Source organism: Halichoeres trimaculatus, unplaced genomic scaffold (genome assembly GCF_033239565.1).
Source record: "Halichoeres trimaculatus isolate MK-OKI-2021-1 unplaced genomic scaffold, fHalTri1.1 fHalTri1_scaffold_14, whole genome shotgun sequence".
Classification (NCBI taxonomy): domain Eukaryota; kingdom Metazoa; phylum Chordata; class Actinopteri; order Labriformes; family Labridae; genus Halichoeres; species Halichoeres trimaculatus.
This window is the reverse complement of record NW_027437192.1, coordinates 10,390,996-10,408,442: the sequence shown is the minus strand read 5'-3', so window position 1 is coordinate 10,408,442 and position 17,447 is coordinate 10,390,996. Positions and strand designations below refer to the sequence as shown.

Here is a 17,447-nt window from a genome sequence, read left to right as displayed (position 1 = left end):
TAATGTTATATTATATTATATTATATTATATTATATTATATTATATTATATTATATTATATTATAATATATTATATTATATTATATTATATTATATTATATTATATTATATTATATTATATTATATTATATTATATTTTATTATAATAGAATCAAATTAAAATCTTGTGTTGTGGGACCTATTGGATACATTCAAGCAGCTATATGTTAATTAATCAATGCATAGGCAACAGATCTCATACCTTTGAAGCAAAAGCCTTATATCAATTAGGTTTTGGTGTTGATTCGGAGTACAAAAGTTGAAATGATAAAAAGTTCAATGATCAGTTTGAATTAAGGGGGGGTTTTATGCTTAACCATATTTTAAACATGGATTTAAAGTTACAATACTGGATGATCAGATTAAACATGTAGTTTTTTAATTTGGTATCTTGCAGAAATCACTGAATCCTATGTAAAAAAAGAACTTGAATAAGTCTGGTCTAAAACAACCCAAAAATCTTCATGAGATCTTCATGAGACTTGCTGGAATGATGAAGTCATTGGATAAGGATCTTGTAACTTGTACCTCTTACCTGTCAGGCTTTCTGAGGGCTGACCAATCAGAGGGGAGGGGGTTTGTGGAGCCCTAACCCTATAGAGCCCAGAGAAGCTCTAGTGCTAGGTTTGCATATAAAGTTTTAAATGGCACTAGATTTGAAACCACATAAGATAGATCAATCATTCTTTTTTTGGGGGAAAAAAATGTGGGGTTACACTTTCATACTGCATCTTCAATACGCCAAAGAGTGCAGTTTCCTTCCAGTGATGTGTTCACAAAAATTCTGTTTGAAGCTTTAACAGCAAGAACATTATGATCCAGACCACATTATTCACGTCACTTCCTATGTGGATTACACATCATCACGTTTTTGATTTTTACTGTTGTGAGGGACACAGCCATGACATTTCTACATTTAGAAAAACATGTAAAATTTTCAATTATTTAAATGTTTTTCCTCTCCATTTTTTTTTCAAAGTAATTGATTTAGTTATCACAAGTTTATTTATTTTACTCAAGTTTGGGACATACAGGTTGTGTTGGTGTCCAGAAAAAAGTTTTTTCATTTCTTTTCTTTCCTGTTTTCTTTTCTTTCTTTCTTTCTTTCTTTCTTTCTTTCTTTCTTTCTTTCTTTCTTTCTTTCTTTCTTTCTTTCTTTCTTTCTTTCTTTCTTTCTTTCTTTTATTTTTTAGCAAAAAATGTCTCTACAGCATGTGAAAATGTAAAGATATCTGTGCTTCAGAGAGTTATTGACACAGCCCAGAAAATTGTGGGCTGCCTCCTCCCCTTACTGGACGAACTGCACAGTGCTCTCTGTTTTAACAGAGCTCAGAAAATTGTAAATGACACTTTTCACCCAGGCCACTCCATGTTTGAACTGCTGCCATCAGGCAGACTGTACAGGACAATCAAAACAAGAACAAACCAATTAAAAAACAGTTCCTATCCAAAAGCAATAACCACCCTCAATGCCGCAAAAAACAAGCATTAACAGCACTTTACACAATCATGGAATTGCGCAATGGCAAAATGAATGGCTTTTTATATTATTGTTTTATATTTATCACTGTTGTTTTACTGTGTGCTTGTGTTTTTATGTTGTAGTTTTAATGTTGCTCAGACTGTATGGCACTTTTTAATTTCATTGTGCTTTGTACGTGTCACAATGACAATGAATTGTATCTATCTATCTATCTATCTATCTATCTATCTATCTATCTATCTATCTATCTATCTATCTATCTATCTATCTATCTATCTATCTATCTATCTATCTATCTATCTATCTATCTATCTATCTATCTATCTCACAATCTATCTATCTATCTATCTATCTATCTATCTATCTATCTATCTATCTATCTATCTATCTATCTATCTATCTATCTATCTATCTATCTATCTATCTATCTATCTATCTATCTATCTATCTATCTATCTATCTATCTATCTATCTAAAGAAATGCTCTGGCAGACTTGGTGTGTTAGGTCATTGAGGGTTAAAGAGACAGGAGCCAAATCAAAGCACTAAAGACAGAGGCCAAAGTAAGGATGAATCTTACTTGGTTAATCTGGAGCTAGCACATAGACTGATTTCCATACTCTTACACTCCTGGTTATGCACACAGTACTCATGTACACCTACCCATGCTGACACCTTAACTTCTAAGCTCTGTTTCCTACACCTTCAGCTTCACTAATCTCCCCCTGTTGTTCAGAGACAACCAGAGGTGAACTTTTCAGTGTGCATGATGCCCTCAGAGGAGATCACTGTACTCCCCTTTGTCTTCATCTCAGCGTATAAACCTGAAGGGATGGGATCAGCATGTTTTAATTAAAACATACAAGAAGCACAAGGTGGCTGGATAATCCTTTTTTAGTCCTGATACCCCCTCAGCTCATGATTGTTATTGCACCGTTTGCGTTCCTTACAAAGGGTGTGCAGTCTGCCTGTGAAAGCTTTTTGATACTTTTTACTTCTTCTAAGGTTCTTCTGTATATTTTTTACTCCCCCTCTTTCCCTCTCTGTCTCCCTCCTGCTGTCTCTTCCCCTTCATGTTCAAGGTTCAAGCACCTGCAGCGTGGAAGATGATGCATCCACCTGAAATTTCAAGGAAATCTTTGTAGCCTGCCGTGTCTTTAATGCAAATAGCCTGTTTCATGATACAGGGAGAACATCTCTGGAGCTGAGATACTGCCCCCTGTTTGCTCACTTATTTATTTGAGTCTTCTCCTGGCTGGTCTGTCATTAGATTTGTGACCAATAAAGTTAAGCAGAATGAAAATAATGAGAGATTTGACATTCATGAAAGCATTACCCTGTGATAAATACAGGTCTTTAGAATTTACAGCGCAATTTTGTCTCAATGAAGTTCGATTACACGAAGATGAAAAAGCCATTTAAATTCAAAGCCTTTTCCCGCAGCTCGCCTTGATGTGATCAATACACCGCTGTTTTTCTCCTTGCTTTGATCAGTGATAATAGATGATCTCACATGCTTAAGGCCTGTAGACAGCTGCCTTATCAGCCCAGCTCCTGTGATAAGCACACACATTTATCTCTCACAAAATGAGCACAGGTACGCAGCAATTCTCCAACTGTTTCCATGAATGTTAAATGTGAATGAACTTTGGTTCTTTTTTAAACCGTCACACTTTGCAATAAAAGGCGCCATAAAAACACATTAACTTCCTTTCCCGCCTCCACCCACTCACCATCACTACTTTCTCCTCCCAATTAAGAAGACATGCTGGTTGGTTATGGAGAAACTCATATCCACATGGCATGCCTCAGTTGGTTTGGCGGTGTGGCAGATGGGGATTGTAAGAATAACACTCATTCATTGTGACAAGCAAACCAGCACTCTGTCTGCAATTAAGAAGTTGTGGGCACTCAAGTGAACTTGACACTGTGTTTTCATATCAGTGTTGCATGCTCCAGACACAGATAGAAAAAGTAGCAGTGAAAAAAAGAACCACATCAGGCTATTATTACTCAAAATTTGTTTCAAATAAAGGAAATTGAAATCCAGCCTGTAACCCCACATTTAAATGAATAATGTAAATTAAGTAATAGGAATCCTAATCTACTTTTTCAGCCTCACTCAAGCCTGAAGGCAAAGCCTTTCATTTTTCAATAAAGCTCTCATTTCCAGTCTCTGTAAGTCACTTGGGTACTTCTGCTGCATGGCAGAGCACATGCTGAGGAAGCAGTCCCGCAGAGCCGTCTGTATATGTCTGACACCTCTTCTTTCAAATTAATTTGAATTCTGATGGCCTCAAAATAATCCAAGCACAGCTGTTCTCTAAAAGTAATGGATGGATGGCCACATTGAAGGCTTTGATTAAACAGGAGTCGACAACATAACCCATTTGGAGGATGAATATAAAATATGCTCACTAAAAAAGTTATAATGACCCATGAGAAGCAATGATGTGGTGTGAATTAGCCTGGGGGATGATTGACTTAACTGTTATATAAAAGTACACCAGCACATGGCGCTGTTACACTAAGTAGCAGGAACGAATCAGCTGTGCGCCCTTACTTTACCGTAATATGGACAGTGTTTGAAAAATTATTAAGTCAAAGCCTAAATATAATGCATAAATATAGATAATATATGATATTTAACGATTAAAATATTCATTTTTATTAATATCGCATCACTTCTCCTCGTTTTAAACCCATTTAATTAGCTAAGCTATGATTTTTGTGGCGCGTCTACACTATCATTTACCACCACCACCCGGGATGACAAGTGTAAATCTCGCGATAAGTGCAGCAGCCGAGGTACTAGGAGGAGAGCAGGAAACTTGATATGTCAACAAAACAGATAAATTATCACCACACAGGTAACATTTAACGTTTTCTAATGAGGTTTTAAAGCACTATGAACACCCACTGTGCCGTTAGGCTCATCTTATTGCCGAAATGATCGAACGAGACAGTGAAACTGAGCGATGGAAAGAGTAACTGTCGTGTGTTGTGACTGTGCACCTAGCTTTGGTGACAGATACTTCACTTTATCATGTTTTCTGATTGAGCCGTTATTTGACTGAGAGGCTTCGGAAGTTGAATTTAGAGTGAAAAGAGCATCTAAAAGACTTTCACTGATTTAGAGACAAGTTAGGGTGTTCAGAAATCATATATTGAACGTCATATCGATAGCTTAGAAGACTTTATATGTGTTGAATGTCAGATGATAAGCAGCACGTCGGTTAAGCTTATTTGTGTCAGTTTCAAAGCTTTTAGATAACACTTCAAGGTTTTCCTAGCTTATAAATGTACTCCAATACTTCAGGGTGAATTAATTATCACCTAAAGTAACTGATTATTTTTCTCGTCCTGCTCCTGTAAAACACATCTATAAGGCATGTAAGGGTGTGCCTGACAGGTTACTTCACCTGGACCTAGACCTCCATCATTCACCAGCATCCATACCTGCTGTCCCCATGACAACCCCTCCGCTTGTTTCACCCTTCGGCGGACAGCCTCCACCGCCGCAACAGCAACAGCAGCAAGCCCAGGCGGCGCGTGATGTTAACACAGCCTCGCTGTGCCGCATCGGACAGGAGACAGTCCAGGATATCGTGCTCAGGACAATGGAGATCTTCCAGCTCCTCAGGAATATGCAGGTGTGTCTCAGTCTGCTGTTACACTCTGTCCAATTTTCTGATTTGATCAGATTATAAAAACTAGTGGATCACAAGACCCATTGCATTAAAGTAGAGACCAAGATCTTGGATGATCAAATCACTTGAAACCAGTGTTATAAGATATGTTTTGATGCATTTGACTACACTAGACTTGTGGTGGTAACATTAAAGTGAACTAATGCATCCTCAACAAGATGTACCATCCTCATAACCAAACCACTACAGGAAGTGGCCTGTTAAAACATCAAAAGTTCATATATGAGTAGATTAAAAAAAAAACATGAATAACATGTATCTGCAGGAAAGTTACTGGTTTTTTTAAGCTTCTTTGACCAGTTGGTTAAAACAAATCTGGTGTTTTTCTGGCAACCAGCTGAAATTTTTGTATTAAGAAACTAACACAACCTGAACACAAGAAAGTAAAGTGTATTCAGTATAGCTGCTTTCAAAGAGCAAAATCACAAACTCCAAAAAGAAGGATAAACTCATATATAAATGATAAAAAATGTAAACACCAGTCTAACACAAAGCACAGCAAGCAGACCCTGGTCAGATGACCTGAGGGATCTAGTGGTGATGGAAGGATCTAGCGGGTCTGAGATGTACACTGGTGCTTTATCCTGGATTGGGTCTATAAGTTGAAACAAGAAACTTAAATTAATGTTGAATTTGGTTGGCAGCCAATGTAAAAAGAATAAAAATGGGATTGATGTGGATTATTCTTCTGGAACTTGTTAACAGTATTGCCACAGTGTTTTGGATTGATTGTAGACAAGTAGGGGAGGATTTATTGCAATAGCTGGCTGAATACATTGAGATTAAAGATAGACATGGATGTGATTTTTCTTAGCAGTTAACTCGTATTTTGCTCATGGAAATGCATCAGGAACAGCTAAGATCTTCACACATCTACTCCTCAGGCAGGTGCGTTGGATAAAGACAATAAAGTCCAAATTTATCAGAAGAAAGTTCCTGCACACTGGTCAAAATCCAGAAAGAAAAAAAAAATTCCTAGGTTATGGTCATAGACCTTTATCAAGCAGCTTAATATTTTTTTTCCCCCTTAACATGAAAATATAATGGCTGATAGTTATTATTAAAGTTAATTTTAAGATCTTTCTATGCCCTTTAATTGGAGCATGAGACAGTGTCTAGCCCAGGAATCCGGGTGAGAGTGGGGAGTGACATGAAGGAAGCGTGCAGCATGTGGGATTCAAAGCTGGGCCACCCACTCAAGGACTAACTCCATGGGGGGAAAAGGCCTAAACAAGAACTCAACACAAACATCGGGGATCCAAACATAGAGGGACACAAGGGAAATGTAACTAAAGAACAAAATAACCCAAAGAAACCAGGAGAGCCTGTAAGGACCCAACAACATGAAGAAGAAGAAGAATAAAGCAGGAAAAGAAGGATAAAAGCAGTGGGGTGAAACAGGAACAATTTAAAGAGATTAATATATTAACATCATTGAAGCATTTAAGGATAAAAGCAGGTGAAAATATCTACATTCGAAACAGTCTTTGTCGCTGATTAGACTTTTTACAACATGAAACTGAAGGTGAAAAATCACATCAGTTTGACTAAATGAAAGTGTGCGTCCTAGCTTTTTTAATGCAGAGTGTGAGAAAGTTTTTTTTTCTTTTTTCCACTGTGTTCTGCAATTCACATGTAGTTCAGCTCTGATTGTGTCCTGGAGACGGGGTCAGACTGAGTTTATCATGGATGTCTGCCTGCTCCTGTGAGACACTGCTCCTGCAACTTGTTAAAATCACAGCCAGAGAGAGACAGGCCAAACAAGCAGGCCTCAGCCACAGAATGCACAAACAGTATTGTTGTGACTTGTTTTTTCCCCCTCATATCACAGCCTGCCTTTATACTCATAAAAATTCTTCATTTATCTGTCTGTCTCCCCTCTGTTCCTCTGTGTCTCTTCAGTTCGCCTGCCCTGAAGGCACGCTTGTTTCATGTTATGTAGGATGTTCATAATCAGACGTTGCTGCCTCAGAGGCTTGTCGATCCCCTCAATTAAAACAAGTGTTGTTGCCCTTTAATGTCTCTTGTTGTTAAAAGCCAGAGATGCCACCTCAGTGTAAGAGTGACTTAAAAAAGCACAAATTGTGGCAGCTGCTCTTAACCTTTTGATTTTTAAAGCGCGATTTCACTATTTTTTTTCATCAAGATTGTCTTCTGTAATGACGCTCAAACGCAAGCATGTCAACACACTGGGGTTTAATTAAAGTCAAGTTGCTCTCACTCTGAAGTAGAGATGAAACTGTGTTTTGTTATTAGAGTAAATAATTTGCATCTTCACTATGGCAACAACAGAGGGTTAGTAACGCTTGCAGCGCTCAGCAGGTGATCACTGCCTGTTGCTTTTTATTAGCATTAGCGAAATGATAGGCATGTACTTTGCTTAACACAATGTCCCCTCTGTGGTGCCTCTCAGCTGCCTAATGGAGTCACCTACCACCCACAAACCCACCAGGACAGGCTGGGAAAGCTCCAGGAACACCTACGCATGCTTTCTGTGCTGTTCCGAAAGCTGCGACTCGTGTACGACAAATGCAACGAAAACTGTGCCGGCCTGGACTCCATACCTCCAGAGGTGAGATTCCCTGACACAGACATGAAAAGACAAAGTATTCTCATGGTAATGGGATGGGAAGGCAGGTTTTTGTGTACAAAGGCATGTGATAATGATTTACTGGATATTGGTTTGATAACTGGACTTAATTTTAACAAAGTTTTTCGAAAAATTTCTGAAAAATGAAGCAAATTAGAGGTATGGCTCATTTGACTGGCAGGTGGAGGTCACCAGGTAACTTGTTGACTGAAGGACTGACATTATTTTCATTGACACCTAAGCTTTTGGTCATTAACAGGAATGGATCGTGACATGGGGATACTGAATGCTTGTTAAAGAGGTGTTGTGTTTTTTTTTTTTAGGATTTATGTCCTCCTGCTACCCCTGTCTTAACCTTACATGCCTTGGAGCAAAAATTGCAGTTTCTTTTTTATTTTTCCAGAAAAACCCTTTATTTTAGTCTCTGTCTAAAACACTTCATTCTATGTGCTGTCTCTTTAAGGCCCCCTGATCCAAAACCCACTTCCCTCTGATTTGCCAGCCTTCTAGAGGCCTGTCAAAAGCTGAGCTATGAGCAGACCTTGGTGTTTGAGGCCCACCTGTTATGTCCCACGTTTAGGGGAACAGAGGAAACCACTCACAAAAGCCAGCAAAACAAGATAAACCAAAAAAATAAGAAGCAATTTATTGGTTTCGGACCAGAGCAGTGTCTGAAATAACAAACATAAATCCCGTGATCCTAGCTTGCCTCCTCAAAAACAAATCATCAAACAAAATACAAGTTTTCTTACCTACCTAAATAACATAAAACAAGAGAAAATAGGACATAAAATAAAGAGACTTCTCCCTCCTACTAATTGCTTTTCTGAGGTCACAATTTTAACATTCGAACTAATCTTACACACAGGTGGCTTTTTGTGCCAATCCAAATCGGCAGCCACATTGGTTATGATGCCCTGTGAGCTTCCTTTTGTGCAGCTGGTCAGTTACGAGACCTGAGCTGTGTCTCTGGACAATCAAATGATCCTAATAACTTCTAAACCGCACTTTAAAAAAAAACCACTCACCGTACAGTGTGTGCTGACAGCAAAATCAGTGTTGCAGACCCAGGACGTTTTTTAAAACAGGCTGTAAATATGCTTTTTAATGCTGTAAAAGTCCATTAGTTTAGCTGGGTGTGTTCGTGACTTCTGGTTTTTCTGCAGCCAGCCTCAAGCAGATTCTCGATGAACAGCAACATTTTAGCACTTCTGCATATGCTTCCTTTTTCTGAACCAGATGTACTCCCCTCTATTGTTTTATGAACCGGTTATGTAAAGTCTTCCATAGCTGTTACATGGTTATGTCATCAAGTCTTGTGAAGATCTTGTGAAGATCTCATGCTGCTTTTGGACCATTTTTTACCAGTTTACAACTAGATTTAGGGATTTCTACACATATGAATATGTAGTAGTGTGAAAATTTGCACTTTGTGTGTGAACATCCAGCGTTGTTCCTTTACATCCATACTTAGAGTATGGAAAAGTATCACACCCCTCTTTAATATATCAATAAAAAATCAAAGACTTAAAACTCATCTTAAAAATACAATTTTCCATTGTTGATGTTGTTTGCTAATGGAGACAAAAGAATAAGTGGCTGATCAAGGAAATATTAGTGCTACTGAACCTCTAAGTTACATTTATTTAATCATTGTAGTGCATCTTCACTGTAATGTCTTCCATAGAAGTATTTCGATGATTTTCAGGTGTGTTTTATTTCTCACACCTCTTGAGATAAAACCTAATTAGCCAAATTACACCATCTGGCACCGTAGTTGTGTTATATCAACCTCACCTAGAAGAATCTACAATGTACCACTTAGAGGAGTCAGGCATCACACACAGCACCTGGCGCTCATGCAAATCAAAATCACTCAGTTTTCATGTTTGATTCCAAATCCTGGGCTGAGAAAAACGCTACTGTCATACAAATCTGCATAATGATGGAAAACCTCTATAATTCATACCTAATTCCAGGTATGTGTGTTTGTGTTTGTGTGTGTGTGTAGGCATGTAGCTGAAGATCAGCTCCTTCCCTACCTCCCTCTCCCCTCCCACACAATCTGGCATCATGTTTATATTTCGCTGATCCTTGGCATTGATTGCATGTAGGCTTAAGCATGGGCATCATGTCCTCAGAAAACATTAGCCTGATTGGTCAAGTGTTATGCAAGAATGCCTGATTTCATGCACACAGAAATATTAACACCCTCACAGAGAAGGCTGAACACATGATCCCCTTCAGGCTGCTACTCGTTTGAGATACCAAACCAACACGAGGAGGCAGGATCAATAAATAAACCTTACAGCAAACGAGACACAGGTTTAGGAAGACAATAACAAGCAGGTTGAGAACATAGTTGCACAGAGTAGCGTTAATAAAGGCTTCATTTATATTTACACAGTAATAGCAGAGGGACACACAGTCAGATTTTAACATTACATTTGGCTGTTATGATAGCTCCTAAAAATCAACAATGTCAACAGTCTTCAGTTCCATGTGTTTATGGTAATGGGTTTTCAAATTTGTTGAACCTTTGGTTGATCCAGGGTGTTGCATCCAGTGGCTAATGGATGCAAAGTGATGCTATTGGTTGATACTGATGGGCACTTTACACAACATCCTTAATCGTACAGGTACTGTGAGGACTATCTACACTCACCTGCCACTTTATTAGGTACACCTAGCTAGTACTGGGTTGGACCCCTTTTTGCCTTCAGAACTGCCTTAATCCTTCGTTGCATAGATTCAACAAGGTACTGGAAACATTCCTCAGAGAGTTTGGTCCATATTGACATGATAGCATCATGCACTTGCTGCAGATTTGTCGGCTGAACATCCATAATGAGAATCTCCCGTTCCACCACATCCCAAAGGTTACTGAGATCTGGTGACTGTGGAGGCCATTTGAGTACAGTGAACTCATTGTCATGTTCAAGAAACCAGTCTGAGATGATTCCAGCTTTATGACATGGAGCGTTATCCTGCTGGAAGTAGCCATCAGAAGATGGGTACACTGTGCCCATAAAGGGATGGACATGGTCAGCAACAATACTAATGTAGGCTGTGGACTTTAAAACATGCTCAGTTCGTACTAAGGGGCCCAAAGAGTGCCAAGAAAATATCCCCCACACCATTACACCAGCAGCAGCAGCCTGAACCATTGATACAAGGCAGGATGGATCCATGATTTCATGTTGTTGATGCCAAATTCTGACCCTACCATCCCAATGTGGCAGCAGAAATACAGACTCATCAGACCAGGCAACGTTTTTCCAATCTTCTATTGTCCAGTTTTGGTGTTGCTGTGTGAATTGTAGCCTCAGTTTCCTGTTCTTAGCTGACAGGAGGGTCACCCAGTGTGGTCTTCTGCTGCTGTAGCCCATCTGCCTCAAGGTTGGACATGTTGTGTGTTCAGAGATGCTCTTCTGTAGACCTCGATTGTAACCAGTGGTTATTTGAGTTACCGTTGCCTTTCTATCAGCTCAAACCAGTCTGTCCATTCTCCTCTGACCTCTGGCATCAACAAGGCATTTTAACCCATAGAACTGCCGCTCACTGGATATTTGTTTTTTTGGGACCATTCTCTGTAAACTATAGAGATGGTTGAGTGTGAAAAATGTTTCTGACATACTCAGACCAGCCTGTCTGGCACCAACCATGCTGCGTTCAAAGTCACTTAAATCACCTTTTTTCTCCATTCTGATGCTCGGGTTGAACTGCAGCAGATCGCGTTGACCATGTCTACACGGCTAAATGCATTGAGTTGCTGCCACGTGATTGGCTGATAAGAAATTTGTGTTAGCGAGCGGTTGAACAGGTGTGCCTAATAAAGTGCATTTGCCATTGGTTGTAGCGGCACCTTTTGTCAAAATATTTATATTTTTCTGGGATAAAGACTCTATTTCTTGTGAGCACTTGCACCCACTGTCTTAAGGGATCTTGCCAAGTCATGCATTGTTTTTCGAAGCAAATACATAGACAGCAGATCTTCTTTAAAACACTACTTTTCTTTGTTCAGGAAAAACTTTCTGCTAGAGGTAATGTATTTATCTTTAGTTATGTAGTACAATTTTACCAAATGTCAAAAAACGAAAAGTGCCCGTTATGATTTTTTAGTTTCATATAGCTCAAAAAAGCTTTTTACACAGACCATTTATTAGTATAAGAAGCCGTTAATTTAATGGAAGTAGGCCATTGTCACCACCGCACCCCCTTTCTCAACACTCTTACAGTGCAGTACACAAACACACATCTTCCCCCTGAGGGACTCTTATCTCACCTATTCCCCTCAGGTCTCTCTTTTCTGCGCTCCCAGCAGATTCATTGGTCGCTTGAGGTGAGTCTCCTGGGTCTCTTTACTGCTGGGTACAGTCGCCATCCACCTTCAGGAAGAAATGCTCAGCTTCAGCTTACACTCACACTCTTACACACACATATAAAAGTGTGTGAACTACTAATGTGTCCAACAAGATAAATATATACAGCACAGACATGCATGTGAAGCCCTGGAGTGTGACGCACATGCACTCACACTTACACACACACTCCGGGACTCTGCGCACTGTTCCCAGCTCCATGCAGGGCTACAGCCAGGCTATCCACCACTGTTTGATTGGATTTATGACTGCGGCAGTCCCTTCCCAATTTCTACAGATTGGCTCCAAGCTAATCTCTCTCTCCAGACTCCTTCTGAGGATAAAGGAGGATGTGGGAGGAGACCGGTCTTAAATTGGAACAAATTTGCGATGGCTGCCACCGTGTACATTTTTGGCATTGAATAATACAGCGGCTCTGAAGCATTTCAAATGATCTATCCACTGGTTGTTCGAAATGACTGCCGTCTGCGGTTCCGCCCCTAATTCACAGTGTATGAGGGGGTTCACTGTGACATTTTCTTTCGCAGTAATGGTGTAAACCCTCATTGAATCATTACACCATCTAGCTATTTATCTCCCTCTTATTTCCACCTTATTTAAATGTTTATTCGTTCCCCCTCCAGGCTGTAAACCAGTGCGGTGCTGACCGGCCAATAGCTCAGCTCGCCATGTTTGTACTGAGGCTGAGAGGTTGTTGATTTTGGCCCCGGCGTGCATGCCATTTATCATCTCGGAGAATTCAGGTGCCCACCTGACAGCCGCTCACAATTGGCTGCCCCAAACAGGAAGTGGAATCAATGACTCAGGCAGCGTGACCTCATCGCAGCCTAATTAGCAACAGAGCCGTTTAATGAACAGCTGGAGCAAACGCACACGTCAGCGCTTTCCTCTTTTTCTTTCCAGCTGTCATTTGCCACAGCCTCCAAACTCACATTTTTCCTCTTGACTGTTTTTCTTTCCCTTTATTCCATCCTCTTTCCCAGCATTTGTCTTTTCTTTTTCCTGGATGACTGCTAAACATTGAACTTTGTTACACCCTTTTTTCCTTGCATCTTTCTTTTCTTTTTGTTTTTACACTTTACACCTTTGCGTATTGTATGAGACCCACAGACACCTTGCTCCTTTCTTTCCTCCCTTCTTTCCTCCCTTCTGTCCTTCCTCCTTTCTTTCTTTCTTTCTTTCTTTCTTTCTTTCTTTCTTTCTTTCTTTCTTTCTTTCTTTCTTTCTTTCTTTCTTTGTTTTTCTCACTTTCAACTTTTGTTTTTTCTCCTTTCTAATTTTATCTATGTATTCATTTATTCATTTATTTATTTCATTTTTCCCTCGCTTTTTTGTCTTTGTTTCTTTCCCTTTCCCCAAACTCTTTCTTATTGCTTCCATTCAATTAACTCTTTTTTCATTCTTTCTTTCTTATTTTCTTTCCTTCTTTCTTTCTCTCTTTCTTTCTTTCTTTCTTTCTTTCTTTCTTTCTTTCTTTCTTTCTTTCTTTCTTTCTTTCTTTCTTTCTTTCTTTCTTTCTTTCTTTCTTTCTTTCTTTGTTTTTCTTACTGTCAACATTTGGTTTTTCTCCTTTCTTATTTATTTATTTAATTTCATTTCATTTCATTTTTCCCTCTCTTTTTTGTCTTTGTTTCTTCCCCTCTCCCCAAACTCTGTCTTAATGCTTCCATTCAGTTAACTCTTTTTTCATTCTTTCTTTTGCTATTCATTTTTCTCTCTCTTATCCCTCCATTGTAAGCTCAGATGCTTCTCTCACTTCATTTTTGTTTTTTCCTCCTGTTCTTTTCCTCTTTTTTAAATTTCATCTTTACTTTTAATTTGTCACTTCCTTTATTCTATTTTTCCTTTTTCCTTATCTAACTTTCTTTTGCACTTTCATTCTCTTGGTCTTCTTTATCCTTTTGTTTCTTTTGTTTCATTTTATTTTTCTTGTTAACTTATCTTTTCTCTTTCACGCTTTCTGTCCATGCTTTTTAAATTTTAAGCTGTTTTTTGACAATCTTTCTTTCTCTTTTTGTTTCTTCTCTGAATTTTCATTTTCTTCCCCTTTCATTCAGTTTATCCTTTTTTAGTATGTTTTGCTCTTATTTTTCTTTGTTTCTTTCTTTTGTTCCCTCTGCTTCTAATTTCCCCCTTACCTCAGCCATGTTTCACTCTGTCCCTGTCTTGTTCTTCCTGTCCCTTTTCTTCCCTCCCATTGTCATTACCTGCTCTGAACAGCCATAATGTTTCATTTCCCTCTCCTCTTACATATTCACTCTGCTATTTCCTTATTATTCTGTTTTTTTCTCCCACTCCGTCTCCTCACTCTCCTTCTTTTCCTTTTGTCTCTGCGCAGCAACCTGGAGAACTTCATTAGCCCATTCTTCTCTGTCAGCCAGGAAACCACATCCATCTTTCTGTGCGAGAGGCAGGGGTTATGACTCACACAGGCGCCTTCACTGCTACACGTGCATACACACACGCACACACACACACACATAATACACTCCCCATCCATCTTACCCACCCTACTCAGCACATTTCATTTTCCACCCTGAAGCTGCCAGAATCAGCCCACTACCTTTAAAACTCGATATGTCATTGGCTTTAGCCTGAAATTATCTAATGAAAAAACTTTTTCCTAAAGTTTCCTCGAGCCAGAGACAAGCTCATAGTTTGTCTCGTGTAATATCCTGCACATGTACTCGCTGTCTTTTCTCCGTCCAGCAGTCTAAGTTTACAGTTTGGCATGGAGCTCGGCCTGGAAACTGTCAGCAGCAGAGAAAGTTATCCAGATTTTTATGTCTTTTTGTCACTCCTTTTTTCCTCCTCCTCCCTTTTTGAGGCCTCTTTGTCTCTTGGTGTAGCTCATATTCTCTCCTCTCTACCTTCTCAATTTCATTCTTCCTCTTTCTTATCCATCTGTGTATTTCAACCCTTCCTTTCTCTCTCTGTCTTACATTTTGCTTGTTTCTTTCTTGTTGATCTCACAGTCTTCCTGCTCCAGCGCTACCCAAACACCAGTCAGTCATTCCTTCCAGATCTGGCAGATTTCTCCAGTCATTGTTTGCTGTCCAGTCCAGCTGCACAGCCTCAGGTCAACAGAGTAGTCAAACTCAATAATCCCAAAAACTCAGCCTGATTAGATTAGTGTCCTGCCAAGTTGATATTGGAGCAAGGTGTGTTTTGCAGCTGTACGGCCGTTTTCATTGGCGCCTTGCTGTTTGGAGAGTCTCCTACCTATAATCTGTGTTTTTCATCTTGTCTGGTATGACAGTTTGTGTTTTGGAAAGGAAACCTTGGAGCTGTTATTTTTTCGGAGATGTTGTTTTTTTACTTGGAATCTTTGCTTCCTGTGAAATACACCACAGCAGATTATCTTTGGAGCGCATTAAAAGCTGCTCCCTCTGCCTGAATATCGTGCACCAAAATAGGTTTGGAAGCGTGAAGCTGTAAAATTGACTTTGTGTCGACATAACTGATACTATGTTCTTCCTGGGAGTGGTGAACAATAGCACAGACATTTGACTGCATTACACTCCAGTTATTGACGGCGTTGAGCGTTATTCAGCTTCTGTGCACAGATCATCCATCACACGTTCTCAGCGGAAGACCCTTCGCATCCTCACTCTGCGGTTCTCCAGGAACACTTTGTTCTAAAGACCCTCTCACATTACTCTGATGTGTGACTGCAGTGATTCTCCTCCTCACCTCCTCCATGTCGTGGCCACTAGGGGGCAGTGCAATGCAAAAGGAGTGGGCCCCTGACCCTGTTGGCTCTTAGGAACGCAGCCTCGCCTGAAGGCTCCAGCACGTCAGCCTCACTGTAGTGTCAAGCAGACAAGGTCAAGCACACAGAGCGTTGAAAAATGAATTAATCTCCCACTCGCTTTCTGTCTCTTCCCCCCTCTCTCCTATCTGTCTCTCTCTTTATGTTGAAGTGAGACTCAGCCGGCAATCGAGGGCTTACACAGAATCCCCATTTTCACCACTTCATGGGAGTAAGATTACAAGACTGCATGGGGGAAATCTTGAGTAGAGGAAGACGCTCTTAGGTTGAGATTTCAAATAAGCACATAATTCTGACCTGTAACTGCACTCAAGGGGACAGAGAGAAAAATGTGACAGTGCAGCTTTGTGACTTTAATATATGGCTGGTTTGCATTACAGGAGGTGTATGATGTAATTTTCAGCTAATTACAATATAGCTCAGTTCAATTCAGTGAAACTAAACAAAAATTCAGCCTCTGTGGAAGACCTGTAGCCTCTCAGTTTGTGAGTGATTCTATAATTAGGGCTACATTTCAGGTACAAAAAAGTGAAAAAAAGGTGTTTTTTAATGTTTCATATTTTATTTACAAAAAAATTTGGAGCATGATTTTGTCAACTGTATGATGGACAAAAGTTGTGACTACTTACATAAATCCATGTATTACTGAATTTAGAGTTATTCAACATTTCTATGCAAAACTGCACTCCCTAGAAATATCCCTCATCATTTATATCTAAGTTTGGCCAAAATTTTAAATAATTATAGCACAAAAATCACATGCAACACTGCTGACACATGGTAACATAGCTGACAGGAAAACTTGTCTCTACAGCTTTAAATTTTGTGATGGGTAACACGGTTGATGGGTAACATGGTTGGCATTTTCTCTTTTTTTTTGGCTCTTGTGCTAAGTGCAGACCTTGAACATGGCACCACCTGACCTCCATCACCTAATATTTCTGTGCATTTTTTTCACAGTTTGGTCTTTCTAACATTTATAGTAAGAACACCAGAAAATGTTGGTAACACAGTTGACAAACAATTAAAGCACACCATGAACAGACAATCATTTAGATGAAATATTGATGAGGAGGAGTTGAAGTATGCCACATTTTCTTCATGGTTCCCACCAAAAAGGCTGTGACTTCAATTGATCTAAGTCATGTGACTTTGGAGCAAACCATTGCTGATTTATAGGGTTTTTTCAATGGGTAACACGGTTGACGCTGATTTCTCGGACCCACAAAAATGAATTATTTATTAATATAAAAAAATTAAAATATTTTTTAAAACTCCTTTGTTATATTTAAACAAATATTTTAAACAAATAATACTAAAAATGATATTCACACAAATCTATTCTGGTGTTAATTTTGAAGGGCAAACTTGACATTTGAGAAATTGGACAGCACAAAACCTGCCTGAGGAGTAGATGTGCGAAGATCTTTGCTATAGTTGAGTTTTTAAAATATGACAGTCTTCCAACCCT

The 17,447-nt window shown here is 39.3% G+C and overlaps 1 protein-coding gene across 1 annotated transcript in view; it reads left to right on the top strand.

The window, feature by feature from the left end:
• The first annotated feature begins 4,304 nt into the window (after positions 1–4,304).
• The window catches only part of med30 (mediator complex subunit 30), a 48,107-nt gene continuing 34,964 nt past the window's right edge, over positions 4,305–17,447 (top strand). The window contains exons 1-3 of the mRNA XM_074686952.1: positions 4,305–4,392; positions 4,912–5,175; positions 7,646–7,804. Coding sequence (XP_074543053.1) covers positions 4,993–5,175; positions 7,646–7,804 — 342 coding nt within the window. The 5' untranslated portion in view covers positions 4,305–4,392; positions 4,912–4,992. The remainder of the gene's footprint in view (positions 4,393–4,911; positions 5,176–7,645; positions 7,805–17,447) is intronic.